The following is a 15,244-nucleotide window of genomic DNA, read 5'->3' as shown; positions in this document are numbered from 1 at the left end:
ATTTAATGACAAATAATGCATATCATTATACATTCTTAATTGTAACAAGAACATTACATTGATTAAAAAATAATATAATTATTTTTCTCGAACAGAATGTGAAACCACAAGACACGGGCGACCTGAGGATAAATTGATACCTGTTCATGGGCGAGATGACCTAGTGGTTAGGACGCGTGAACCAATGATCGTGGGTTCAAAACCGGGCAAGCATTATTATATTATATATATTATCATGTGCTTCATTTGTGCTTATAATTCGTCTCGTGCTTGACGATGAAGGAAAACATCGTGAGGAAACCTGCATATATCTAATTTCATTGAAATTCTGCAACATGTCTATTGTACCAACCCGCATTGGAACAGCGTGGTGGTATAAGCTCTAAACCTTCTTCTCAAAAGAGAGAGGAGGCCTTAGGCCAACAGTAGGACATTAACAGGCTGTTACTGTTCATTATTTACTGAATTAACTGTTTGTAGACGAATCACTAATAGTCATATCGCGAAAAAAAGGTCAGCTGGCTTTCATAAATAGGTATCTTCTTATGGAAACTTGATGGAGACGCGCTTTATCTGGCTGCTAAGTAACGGTTGCTTTTTTTCTAGACATTTGTACAGATACAGGTATTTTGGATACATTCAGATCATTCAGATCGACCGTATGGTGGCTTATACCCAACAAGCTTCAATAAGAAAATAAATATACAAAAACCAGCTGAACTACAAATCTTTCTCGAAAACATTGCCAGCTATGTACCGTAAAGATAATGGAATAGACAATAAACAAAGTCCTCTGGGCATGTCCTATAAATAGACGTCCCACAAGGATAACATTTAGATCCTTTTCTATTTATAATATACATTAATGATATATCTTTCCATGATAACTATGTACCAAATATGGTATTTTTTGATGACGAATATATTCATTACTTTTAAAAGTTGATAGGTTGAAAACTAATTATTATATTTATACTATAAAAGATATAAAACATTATCAATACATTATATGTTTATTACTTATTATGAAAGTTGGTTTATAAAAATAAGAAAACGTTAACGGTTTAAAAACATATATATCATATGAAACAAAAACGGAACGAAAACAATTTTTAGTATTACTTATATATAAAAAAGTAAAATAAAATAATAAACATGCAATATATACAACCATGATATATCCTTATTATACAGTAGCCAGTTGCGGAGCAATTTTTTTCTTAAATTATTTTTATTTGTATGTATTATATTTACTTTTGATAGGACACAGAATATTTTTTTGTTATTTCTTTAAATTACAAAAAGAAAGCATACTGTAGAACGTAGATATACTGTAGATTTTCTTAAATCTTCAAAAGAAACATGGGTCCTGAGGAACCAAAAAAGAGAACTCTATTTATTATTTATTTATTTACCCACTTTAAATAAAAATATATTTTATTGTTTCTTTTAAATATTTTATTATTATTATTTAAATACATTTTATATATTTTTTTTCTTAATACCCATTTACTTAATACACCTTTATTCAGTTCCTATGTTTGTTTTAGACTGCCTCATTGGTCTAGTGGCTTGATATAAGGCCGCAGACCCGGAGGTCCTGGGTTCAATTCCCAGGTCGGGCCAATAAAAAGTTATTGGGTTTTTCTGTCAGAAAATTCTCAGTAGCAGCCCGGAGTGTGGAAGTTGGAAGTGTGTACACTCCCGTGCCTCGGAAAGCACGTAAAGCCGTTGGTCCTGCGCCTGAACTCTTTCCGGTCGTGTCGGATTGCCGTCCCATCGGATTATGAGAGTTAGGGAATAGAGAGTGCACCTGTGTTTGCGCACACACTTGTGCACTATAATATCTCCTGCGTAGTTGGCTAATCTCTCTTGTTATTGGCCGCCGTGGCCGAAATCGATATGGAGGACATTATTATTATTATTATTATTATTATTATGTTTGTTTTTGAGTACCACTATGTAACATTTGTTTATATACTTTTTTTATTCTGTTGTCATTATTTTATTTGGTTAATGTGGTCTTCAATAATTGAAGGAGCACACATGTTTTTAAACATTATTCCACGATATAATGTACTCGTGACTGTGTTTCCTTTGTTGGAGATCTTTAATATATATTCTAACATTTTTCTCGTTTTAACTAATTTCATGCATTAATTACCGGATATTCTACCGAATACCGAATATTCTACGTCCACTTTTCCGTATCCAGTGTAAAAATCGACTTAAATGTGAGAGTCATTTCCGGACATTTAAATAACTCTATAAAACTGTTTCGGGGTTTTACGTTGCAATATAAACTTGTATTTATCTAGACATTATACGTGTATCAGAATATATTTTTCCTTAAGGGCAAAATTTACTCGCATATTTATTACAAGTATTTATCACACACCTCGCAAACACAAGTCGACTTCTTCACAAGAAGGTGGCTCCGTTCTGTTAACGATTTTGTTATTATTTGCGAAAATTAAGCAGTGGAAAAAGGGCTGAAGATCACGAATACGTTAAAATTCAATATCAAAATGGATTCTAATTCTGATATTAGTATCGGTCAATTGTTGTTCGAGAAAATGAAGACACACGACAATGTTATATGTCAGGTATGTATAAATTATAAGTAATCAATTAGTTTAGATAAACATACAAATAATAATAATAAGTACATTAACAATAAACATCATATCCTAAAATGCCTGCGACGAAAAAATTATGAACCGTAGGGCTTAGTAGGGGTAAGACCAAACACGAATCTCACCGCAGAAAACAATCGTGAAATGTCAAAAAGTGATATGCGTCATTGATCGTAATAACTATAACATTTCAAGAATACACGCATCAAAGTAGTATATCACCATAAGTCGGCTGTCAACATTTCACGGGTAAGTAATGAAGTGAGTAGTGAGTACTGACACTGCTGATCTCGCGAACTAATATTGGTAAAAGCAGTCCAATTATTAGCAGGTATCGTGAATAAACGAACTATCCAATGTGTCAACACCGATTCCGAAATATTTGGCAAATAATAATATTGATTTAATTTATGTCCAGCTTATGTTAATATTTTTTATAAAACTTTTTTTTTCACTTTTAGTATATTTATATGGGAAGCGATGATTTCTGTAAATGTTTTGTACGACTGTAATTATTACATATATCAGATACACTCTCTTTAAACTATACATATAAATGTTTAATATATGTAAATATCTTAATAAATGAAAACATTAAAAACTACAGCTGTCTGTAGTCGAAGCCTTAAATACATATAAAACCTTTCAACAAAAAAAAAACAAACTTATATATTTTTCAATGCATTTCCTGTTATTATGGAATTCAGTTTTTTTTATCTTTCGTTTTTAGCTTAGGCACAGAAGCGAGTAATATTGTCTAATAAAATTATTTAACTGCAATATGAAAGTTCAGTATTAATAAAATTATTTAAGTTTTCTAGTTAATTTTATTCATTTTGAAACTATTAATTAATAAACGTAATCGTTATTTTTTTTTTTTATTTATGATCAAGTACATTACTTATAATTATTCATAATATACACTTTTACCGACTGTGTTTGTTCATCTGATTGACACCTGTGTTCCACGTGTTTTTCTCTTAAATGACGTTTAAAATAACTTGGTAATATTGATAAAAATTACTTTCATATACAAATGCGGTGTATAACCATAGTAGATTAATGTTTATACAAACAAACAACTTCTAGAGGCCCAGTGGCCTTGTGGTTGGTGGTGGTTAACCAATAATTGCGGGTTCAATCACCACTGATTTTTCATGTGTTTATGTTTATAATTCGATAAAGGAAAATATCTTGAGGAAATCTACATGACTGTGTCTAATTTCACTGAAATTCTGCGACATGTGTATCCACGAAACCGCATTGGAGCAGCGTCGTGGAATTAGCTCCAAACCTTCTCCTCAAAAAGGGAGAGGAGCATTAAACTAGCAGTGAACTTAAAGGCTGTTTACTTTACTAATGACAGCCAAAGAAGCGGAAGCGATCAGATCTTATTTTATACACTTTGACATTTTTTTCAATTTTTTGAAATTTTCTTAAAATTAACCAGAAAAGTACTCGTAGAAAATGTAACACTAAATATATGATGGTAGATTTATGACAATCAATAAGTAAGTGTATCGCTTCTATATTGAATTAAGACTTTTGACTTTGACTGAAGAAAACGTATAAAATAAATATGTTATTTAGTGTCATGAGTTACGAGACTTTGACAACTAAAATTATCGGAAAATATGCAAAATAGTTCAACTTTTTGAATTTTTATTTGTTTATATTTAATTCCTCAATGTAAATAATTAATACAGAAATAAATGTATTAATCAAAGTTTATACTATTATAAGCTATTGCTTGTGTAACTGAAACGTGTATTACAAATATAAGTAAAATTTATTTAAGATATGAGTACATATATAATAATAATAATAATGTCCTCCAGACCGATTTCGGCCACGGCGGCCAGTCTCAAGAGAGATTAGCCAACTGCGCAGGAGATATTATAGTGCACAAGTGCGTGCGCAAACACAGGTGCACTCTCTATTCCCTAACCCTCATAATCCGATAGGACGGCAATCCGATACGACCGAAAAGAGTTCAGGCGGAGGACCAACGGCTTTACGTGCTTTTCGAGGCACGGGAGTGTACACACTTCCAACTTCATTAGCATTATATTTAATTGAAACCTGTAAAATTCAAAAGTATCTGAAAGAATACTTGAGTAAAGGCAATTTTGTTTTGATTCTGGTTTATACCTATTATATTATAAACCTATTTGAATACTTATAATTTTATTAATATTTAATTTAAATATGGTATTTTCTTAGATTGACGCCGCAACAGGTGAAGAAGAGTCCTATGCCTCCGTTCTGTCGCGTTCGATCAGAATGGCCAGGGCTTTGAGAGCATTCGGTCTGAAGCCTGGTGACGTACTTGCTCTGGGAGGCAGGAACCATTTGAACCTCCACATACCATTTTACGCAGCACTCTTCAACGGCTTGCCAGTAGTTGGTATCGATCCGTTTTTCAAATATGGTATGTTTTTTTATTTGTTGTTCTACTCTGTACGAACAAACACGAATCTCACCGCAGAAAACCGATCGTGAAATATCTGAAAGTGTTATATCACTTTTACACATTTCACGGTCTTATTTCGCGGTCAATTTCAAGTTTGTACTAACACGTTATATTCCTAATACATTGTGATTTTATTTTTATTTTTTTATGTGCCGAGATAGTGTTCTTGCTTGGCTTTGAACACCGTATCATCGGCTAAGATTCACGCATTCTAACCACTAAGCCATCTCGGCGCAAAACGATATTAATATTGCTTTTATATTTTTATAATATATAAATAAAAATATATATTATTTTTATTTATATATTATAAAAATAAAAGCAGATGTCGGTTGCTAGAAATATATAATATTAATAAATAACATTTATTTCAGACGAAGTCCGCACACTCTTCAAGCTGACTGAACCTAAAATAGCGTTTTGTCAAGCTGAGTCTTTCAATATATATTCTGAAGTCGCTAGAGATCTAGGGTTGAGTACGAAGATCGTGTGCTTCGATGAAGGAGAACATTGCTCATTCGCTGAATTTATCGAGATATACGATACCAAGGAGCCGGAGGAAGAATTCAAGTAAGTATTTGATGACGTCCTATAGATTACTGTCAACTGCAACTGCGACATATTTAAGTGCATTAGTGTGTACGCAAATAAAGGTGCACTTTCTATTCCGTCACTATCATAATCCGACAAGATGGCAATCCGACAGGAAAGAGTTCGAACACAGGACCAACGGATTTACGTGCTCTTAGAGGCACGGGAGTGTACACATTTCCTGAGCAAGCATGTATTTACTCATTCTGTATCAAACACATTCAAGTACTAGAGCTCATTTATTCGATTAATTATTTATACTATACCATACTATAAAACTTCAGTAATAATAATATTTTTCTAAATATAAGATGTGATATTTCATCGCAGAATAGCAGATTTCGATATTGAGAAAATATACGCATTCCTTGTCAGTACGAGTGGTACCACCGGGAAGGTAAAGATTGTCGCCTTCAACCATAAGCCCTTCGTGTTAAAAATAGTATGGCTTCTGCGTCAGTACAACTACGACAAAAAGTAAGCATGATAAATTTATTATTATTAGTTAAGTCGTATTTTCTAACCAATTTTCCTTAACTAACATAATATTGTCTTGGTAAGTTACATAAGACCACATGTCCAAATCTAATCTGTTATGACACAGTGGTTAGAGCACGTGAATCTTAAGTGAAGGTAACGGGCTCAATGCCGACTATCCACCATTAAGTTTTCATGTTCATAATTTGTATTAATAATTGATTTTGTGTGACGACGGTGAAGGAAATCATTGTGAGGTAACCTGCATGTGTTAGATGAAATTCCACCACATGCGTAACCACCACCATAATATGTATTGGAGCAGCGTGGTGGAATAAGATCCAAACCTAAATCACAACAAGAAAGGAGGCCTTTACCCCAGCAATTGCACCTTTACAAGCTATTTTTTTTTAATATAATTATGTGAATAATAGCTTTCTTTGAATTTTGAAAAGTCTATTGATAGAAATTATACAGTACAGTAAGAGCTTTTTAATGCCCCACTACTGGGCTAAGGCCTCCTCACGCTGCTAAAATGCGGGTTGGTGGAATACACATGTGGCAGAATTTCAGTGAAATTAGACACTTGCAGGTTTTTTCACGATGTTTTCCTTCATAGTCAAGCACGAGATGAATTATAATTACAAATTAAGCACATGAAAATTCCGGGGTGCTTGCCCGGGCTTGACCCACGATCATCGGTTAAGATTCACGCGTTCTTACGATCGGGCCATCTCGGTTAGTTAGAAATTATATCTAATTTTCAATTCCTGTTTACGATTTTAGTCCAATCCGTATTTGAGAGAAAAACTTTAAACGAAAGAGTTCTTTCACTAATCTTATTTTTTTTTTCAACAGTCCGAATAAGATTGTTTTAAATCTATCACCCGTGAATTGGATATCAAATTATTTCATGTCTGTTGGCAACGTCATCATTGGAGATACAAAGCTGCAGACCTCAATACCTGACAGCTATGAACACGTCATTGACATAATAAATAAATACAGGGTAAGCTATATATTATAATTGATCCCCATACTATTCTTATAATATTTAAATGAGCATATCGTATAATTCGGAAACGATTTGGCTAAATTAATAAAATGTATTGTATGTATTTAAATAAGGTTTTGCTTTTTATTTATATAATAAAAGCAAATCTATTTTTTAAACTAAATAACAGAGCCGAGCGATGATCGATGACCCAGGTACTAAACATTACATGTTGTATATGAAGAAATCGATGTAAAAAAACACCAAAAGACGTAGCTGGCATAATGCTACAAGATTAAAGTCCACGTGAAATTTGTATAATCATCGATAATTCTACAATCTAGATTTTAATCCCGTTTGGAAATAAAGTGCAGACACAAAAAAAAACGTAAAATAAATCAATAGAAAATAAACACTAAAGGTACGAACGGACAACTCGTCTGCGGATATACGCTTTTTTTTTCGCTGGAAAAACGCATTTACCTGTTTCCCCTACATGAGGTGGGGGAGTATGTGAGACTCGCCGGCACTGAAGGCGCCGGAAAACCCACACACACACACAAAACCCACGGGATCGCTTGCGCATCCTACCGTGACGCACCGACGGTTGGCCCGCTCAAGCGGGCCTCCATTCCTAGGGGGTTCTCGGGGTACGGAATAACCCCGCGAATATACGCTTTGAGAAACATCTAAGCCCCCAATATAATATAATATATTATATACAGCTTGTGTAGTTACGCCTTGCTTATAAGTTAGGCCGTTTGTTTGTTTGAAAATAGTATTGTTTGTTTTTCTGCCGGACGCTGGGAATATAGTTTTTGCACACAATTGTGCACTATAATTACCTCCTTAAGTATTGTTTAGGACATAATTGATATACAAGGAAAGATATTTTATATATTAATGAAATATAAAAACTATATTTATTTACATTAGAGCCTTAAATAAATACAAATAAAAATTAAAAATAGTTACTGTATAAATCGTGACCGCGCGGAATGGTGGCAAGAATGCTAGCAGCATTTCCCCTTTGAATCGTAATTCCGATTCTCTGGGTGAAACATGAACCAGCCCTCCTGTCACCAGTAGAGGCAATAAGACGGGGTGTAATATTTTTGATGAAATAAAAGTTAATATGATTTATACGCATACCACACATTGATGAGGTAAATGAGAAATTAAAATGCTTATTTATGTAAATATATATATAATCTTTAATATGTTTACAGCCTGTCCAAGGATTATTTAGTCCACCGTTCGTGGCGTACTTAGTGAGTCAAAAAGATAAAGTCGATCTCACCTGCTTCAAAAACATTGGCATCGCTGGATCGAAGATTTATCCAGGTGTCATGGTACAGTTCAAGGTAATAGTCAAAGCTACTTTAAAATTTTTGATGCAACAAATAGAAAATAAGTAACAATCTATATGTGACGCACTGCTGAGCCACGGGTCTTTTTTGAGTTGGAGCTTTTTCCACCACGTTGCCCCGATGATGGTTAGTGGACATGCATACAGGTGATAAGGCTTTTTGTAACGTCATCTGGGTAGGTACTACCCACTCATCAGATATTCTACCGCAAAACAGCAGTACTTGGTATTGTTGTATTCTGGTTTGAAGGGTGAGTGAGCCAGAGTAATTACAGGCACAAGGAATATATCACCTTAGTTCCCGAGTTTGGTGGCACCAATGCCAATGGTAATGGTAAGCGATGATAAACATTTCTTACAATGTCAATGTCCATGGGCGTCTGTGACCACTTACCATCAGGTGACCCATATGCTCGTCTGCCTTCCTATACTATAAAAAAATGGTATATTTTCATGCAGATCTTCTTACGATATTTTCAACGGTGCTTTCCTGGGTTTGAACCTGCAATGTCACCAACTTGGCCGCCTCAGCCCACGCTATTTTTATGTACTAGCGGCGAATAAAATTGCAGTCATTATGTACAATCAGATTATATAACAAACCGTAAATCGAGGTTTATATTTACACGCTTCATATTAGCTTGTAGGTTAGTTATAGTCATTATGTAAACTATATAATATGATGATGATATTTAGATTCAAACACATCACAATTTTTTAAATTGTAATTTGTCCGCTGTATTATGACGTCAAGGCAGCAAGCCTGCTTATTCTGTAGGAACTCCTTCGTACCTCTCTCGTGAGATATATATAATATGTTGAAACTGTTTCAAAATTCTGCGGTGGATTTCAAACTTATTCTTACATAATAACCCTACAGATAATATATTTAAGTTTATCGTAAATCAGTCATAGCAAATTTACTTCTGAATTGATTTATATCAAAGTTATTTTCTAAGATGTATAAATAGAGCAAGCGTTATATGTTATTTTAGAAAATTACTATGTTAACCATCATTTTAGGAACTGCTAGCCAAGGATGCAATAGCTTTGGAGGCGTACGGACAGACGGAAATGATGGGATCTGTTTTAGCCCCTAATCCTACAGGACCAAGCGAGAGCTGTGGAAGACCTTTACCAATATACGCAATCAAGGTAATGAATTAGAACATTCCAAAGAAATTAAAAAAAAAACTGAATTCACATCGAAAGTAGTATAGTTATAATATTAAGTATTTCATTTTCATTTCATAATTAATGGATACTCAATGGCTTATAATAACATCCCACCTGTGTACGAACCGAGTTACATATAAACAAGACGAGGAAAACTTGATAATGATTCATCATAATAAAATGTGACCTGACAAAATAACGTGTCCATTGTGACTTGCACTTTCGCGTGAATGCCGTGGGCATATATTTTAGTGATTAAAACAGTTCCATCATCTTAATTAATAGGAATTATGTTAAATCATTTAGATAAAGGTTTTATTTGCTACTAACAACGTTGCCTAATTATCTTTTCCCCTAAAGCTTTAAAATAGTTATTCATATATCGAGGCGTTCGAAATAAATTAATTTTATATTATTTAAACGTTCTATTGCATTTTATTATCATATTGTAGATATTTACTGTAGTATAACATAGTTTTTACAAAAATATATAACATAGTTTAATCACAATAAACAAAACACTTCAAAATTTGACACCTCTTGATCTCATCTCTTTTTTACGTGATATTATGCGCTCAATATATATATATAGGCCATTAAGCCCCCGTTTCAAATGTCGATCGTATTGACGATAAAATCGCACGGTGTTTAGCAGTATTCGTTGATTTACGTGCTAGATAAATAATTGTATAATTGGAATCAATTATCTCAATAATTTAATTTACGGAAAGAGTTAAATGTTTTATTTAGCGTTTCTTCTCGGAACATAAACATATGTATAAGTGTCTACTTGAATAAATAGTATTTCGATTTTAAAATTCGTTTCAACGTCATACCGATTGAAATTCATTTTTTATTTTACTGAACATATTAATGTTGTGAGGACCTCACTCCTTTTGATTTGTCAATTGTTTGAAATTGAATGTAATACAAATAATAAAATTAATATTGATAGAACCCTAGTAAAATAAATATACTAATATGATAAATGCTAAAGTAACTCTGTCTATCTGACCAATCAGTAACCGTTCTATAATAAAAGGCATTATTTAACGTATAATAATTTATTGGTTTATTCTATTTTTTTCAGCTCATCGATCCTAAAACCGGCTTGGAAGTGAAAGAACCCTACATTACTGCAGAATTGTGGGCAAAAGGACCGAGATTTACGGTGAGTAACACGCACAATGCTATTGTAATAAATCTTCCTCTCCAATTTGAGAAGAAGGTTTCGAAACTCATTTCACGCTGCTCCAATGCGGTGGTTTACACATGTGACATGATTTGCATCCGTCCCATGCAGGTTTCCTCACGATGTTTTCCATCACCACCGAGCACAAGATGAACTATAAACACAAATTAGGCACTTGAAAGTACAGCGGCACTTGTCGGGATTTGAACCCGAATCTTCGGTTAAGATTCACATGTTCTCGCCACAGCGGAATACTACTACTATTGTCACTTTAAATTTAATTAAAAAAAATACTTCGTAGAAGGCACACCAGCAAATCTTGAAATTGGAATTTTAAGAAATATTATCCATAAAATAATATAACGGAGCTCTCAATGTGCCGCTAATTACGTGAACTAAGATGTCTTATGCCTTGCCAATCACCATTCGACCTGGAACGTAGCAATACAAATTATTATTATTTCCAATTTGGTAGTGGAATTATTGTTGACTCGGTGGAACTTAAGAACGAGTATAAACTAGTATAAAGACCTAATACCAATAGACATTATAAAAGAATCGTTTTATCAATTTCATTTTAACATCTCATTTGTAAATAATTCATAAAACGAATTAATTACCTTTTCTTATTTGATAGCTATTTTTAAAAATTTATAGCATTTAATTTCCAGCACAGAGCGTTTGCAAAACTAAGGCCAATTAGTTATATATATATTTATAATTATTGGTAAATATATGTATGCTTACGTAATTTATTTTAATAACATAATTTGAGTCGTTACTTTTTTAAAATATTTTATAATTGAACATGAACGTAATTTCTTTTTCCTTGTTACATTTAAATGGTCTATTATCTTTTATTATCCCATCGCTATAATGGCATAAATACATTATCCACGTTAGACAATCTTGTCGACTTACATAAGTAACGTATATATCGTATTTTCCTTTATGTTTTGTTCTTAAATGTCTTCTTGGAGTAATGACTAGCTTATGAAGCAGATTGTGAAGTCAATTCAATCACAGTGTGAATAAGACGGTAGGTTTTTCCTATAAATCAGTCCACAGTTTGGTAATTGAAAGTGTTTAAAATCCCAAGTATAAGACAGTCGTGTCATGGCTGGGCAACTGTTTTCCGTTTATCGAATTGTCTGATCTTATGGGATATCAGAGTATGTCAGTGAATAGAGAGTGCACGATAATATCTCCAGTTAGCTAGTCTCCATTGAAAATTTTCGGCGTGACCGACATCGGTTAGGTGGACAACGTCATGTTTTCCATTATCTTTCTGTATACCTATATGATAGGATAGTCTAATAATAAATAAATAGACTTGTTGGTAGGGTTTTATGTAAGGTCGTTGATATAATGGCGGTAGAATATAAGAGGTGAGTGGGTGGACTGAATTCTGCCCCCAAAAAGTAATAATTAGTATTGTGTTCCGGTTTGAAGGGCGAGGGAGACAGTGACTACAGGCACAAGGGACGTAACATCTTCATTTTAAAGGTTGCTGGCGCACAATGTCTTTAGGCGGTTCTGGTGGCCCATTTGTCAGTCTGCCTAGGCATCTGAACTAAAAAATAAATAAAAATGAATATTAAAGTTTTGTTTGTATAAAAATTAACGATGTAATTGAAATTGAAATTCAATAACAATCCAGTATTATTAAAATTGGTAAAATATTGTGATTATATATTTTTTTAGGAATATTACAACGATCCCGAGGAAACAGCAAAGGCGTTCACAGAGGATGGCTATTTCAAAACAGGCGATTTATTGTACAAAGATGAAAATGACAATTACTTTTACGTGGATCGGCTAAAAGCACTTATTAAATACAGAAACTCCCACGTAAGCACATTAAATTGCTTATATTGTACTAGTTACCCGTCAAGGCTTCGGACGGTCACATTTAAAACGTTTGTCGTAATACATATAATTCTAATGGTTTACGCGACACACGACATTTAAGCTACCAATGGGCATGACTTTTTCCGACATCTTCAACATTTATTGTCATATTTTTACCAATTTTTACAAAACGTTAATAAATAAAAGTTAACCTTCCTCATCTAAGTGAATGAAAAGAGTTTGGTATGGCAAAATTTCATGATTGTCGGTCGAGTAGTTTAGACGTGAAAGTGTAACAAACAAATAAATAAACTCACTTTCGCTTCAACAGCATTAATAAGGATAAAGTGTTGTTCAAGTCCTTACATTTAAATAACGTTATTATTTTCGTACAACTAAAGTGGCATTAGGTGTCTGCTTAAAATTTTATAAATGTAAAAATATAGTCGATCATCAGTCATCGAAATGAATGGTGTGCAAGTCTCAAGTCCCGACCCCTCGGGCTATTGCAACTCTCTTGTGGAAGGAGTAGAAGGAATTGACGCTTTAAGCAGGTTTAATCCGGTTGGCGTGGTTGATAGATACTTGCCTTTCACGCCGAAAGTTATGGGTTCGATTCCCACCTAGGACAGACATTTGTGTGCAACATGTCTGTTTGTCATGAGTCTGGGTGTTATTATCTATATAAGTATGTATTTACAAAACAATAGAAGTACATTATGTACTATATCAGTTGTCTAGTGTCCATAATACAAGCTCTGTTTAATTTGGGATTAGATTGCCGTATGTGAATAATGTTCCAGGATATTATTACAAAGGGTAAATAGGAATACTATTATAATATTTATATTTTGTCTACAGGTCATACCAATGGAACTGGAAGAACTGATAAGCACACACCCTGGTGTGAAGCATGTTTGCGTTATCGGCATTAGTGATCCTCTTGATGGCGAGAGACCAGTCGCTTGTGTGGTGAAAGAAAATGGTAACAAAGTCAGCGCTCAGGAAATTAAAGATCTTGTTGCGAGTAAGTAACATTTCTAAATTAGACTTTTATATAAAGTGATGTAGATACTTTATCAGGGTCCTATTGCCTCATTGATCTTGTAGTTAGCTCGGACGGTTGTAGATCGTGAGGTTCTGGGTCTGAATCGTGTTTGGCAATAAAAGTGATTGTTTGTGTCAAAAAAATATCAATTGCTACGAGAGCGAGGGTACGCTTAGGCAAACGTTAGCACGATAATCTTTCCTGTGCAGTTGTCTCGTGTACAGAATGGCCGCTATGGTTAACAAACTTTGAACAATTTTTTTATTATAGTAATGTATTCAATAGAAATGATAATAAGTTTTTAAATGCTTAGATATACCTCTTGCTCATTCTATTAACGTGTCACCAACGTGAACTATATTTTTCCACTCTCCCCAAACTCACTAACCACCATTTCCTGAGACTCGTCGAAGTCAGTCTATCGTCTTCGGCTGCAATCGGCCAATTAAAATTCAGATTAAAGTAAAATCATTTAATTTGACATTAAGCAACAGGCAGAAATTCCCTTCTTGTTTTAAATTAAAAAATAGCATTTAATATTAAAATACAAATAATATCTAAAGCCGAAACGACTGTAATACGATCTAAGATAATAGAACGAAATCTTAAACTTTCTAGTTACCTCAGTATAAAGTTTTCTATTACCAAAATCAAAGTTGTAATAAAATCTCATAATTCTTTTTTTTCAGGTAAGTTGTCGAAAAATAAACAATTACGAGGTGGAGTTGTTTTCCTTGATAGTTTACCGTTTACGTCATCCCAAAAAGTCGCTAGGAGCAAACTTCAAGAGATGGTTCAAAGTATGAAGCGAGAATAGATTTTAAGGCACTCGATGATAATTTTAGGAGTTTAAATATTTTGGCCGCCATCTTCATTTCGAATGTCCGTTGATATCATTTATAATTATAAGCAAATAATAAGAATTAATCGAACTTGGATTTTAGATCGAGACGGCTTGACATGAGCCTTTAACAGCCATTGGTAGTTGATATGTTTTCTGATTGTGATGATTGAGTTGTTAATTACGATTATTTTTATCTATGTCTTTATTTTTTCTTATTTAAGTTTAGATTTTATTTATTAACGATTTATATTAATTAATTTAATTTATTATAACGATAATTTAAATTTAAATTATATTATTATTATATAATTGTTTATTTTACTTGGTTCCTCGAGCATACCTCTCCCGTTAATATGATACATTGAAGCATAAATGTTGATAAATAGAAATAGTTTATTTAATTAATAAGTAAATATGTTATGAGCGGAATTTCCCCTATATAATATAAGGAAAAATTAATGCAACACTTTATCAATTTAATTAACGTTACAAATACATATTTAAAATTAGAGACCATTCATTTTAGAAAAGAAAAACTAACATTTTCAATATATATTTTTTTACAGTTTGTGTTTTCACTTGATAGGATTTTT

The 15,244-nt window shown here is 33.2% G+C and overlaps 1 protein-coding gene across 1 annotated transcript; it reads left to right on the top strand.

Moving 5' to 3' along the window:
- The first annotated feature begins 2,406 nt into the window (after positions 1 to 2,406).
- On the top strand, positions 2,407 to 14,879 carry LOC126775345 (luciferin 4-monooxygenase-like). The gene is made up of 11 exons (XM_050497212.1): positions 2,407 to 2,606; positions 4,860 to 5,067; positions 5,484 to 5,679; positions 6,031 to 6,177; positions 7,036 to 7,186; positions 8,401 to 8,535; positions 9,564 to 9,695; positions 10,807 to 10,887; positions 12,613 to 12,759; positions 13,621 to 13,786; positions 14,497 to 14,879. The coding sequence occupies exons 1-11, from the start codon at positions 2,529 to 2,531 to the stop codon at positions 14,622 to 14,624; spliced, it is 1,569 nt and encodes a 522-aa protein (XP_050353169.1). The 5' UTR covers positions 2,407 to 2,528; the 3' UTR covers positions 14,625 to 14,879.
- Positions 14,880 to 15,244: the final 365 nt, after the last annotated feature.

Source organism: Nymphalis io, chromosome 18 (genome assembly GCF_905147045.1).
Source record: "Nymphalis io chromosome 18, ilAglIoxx1.1, whole genome shotgun sequence".
Taxonomy (NCBI): Eukaryota; Metazoa; Arthropoda; class Insecta; order Lepidoptera; family Nymphalidae; genus Nymphalis; species Nymphalis io.
The sequence above is the reverse complement of the archived record's forward strand: the minus strand, read 5'-3'. Positions and strand labels throughout refer to the sequence as shown.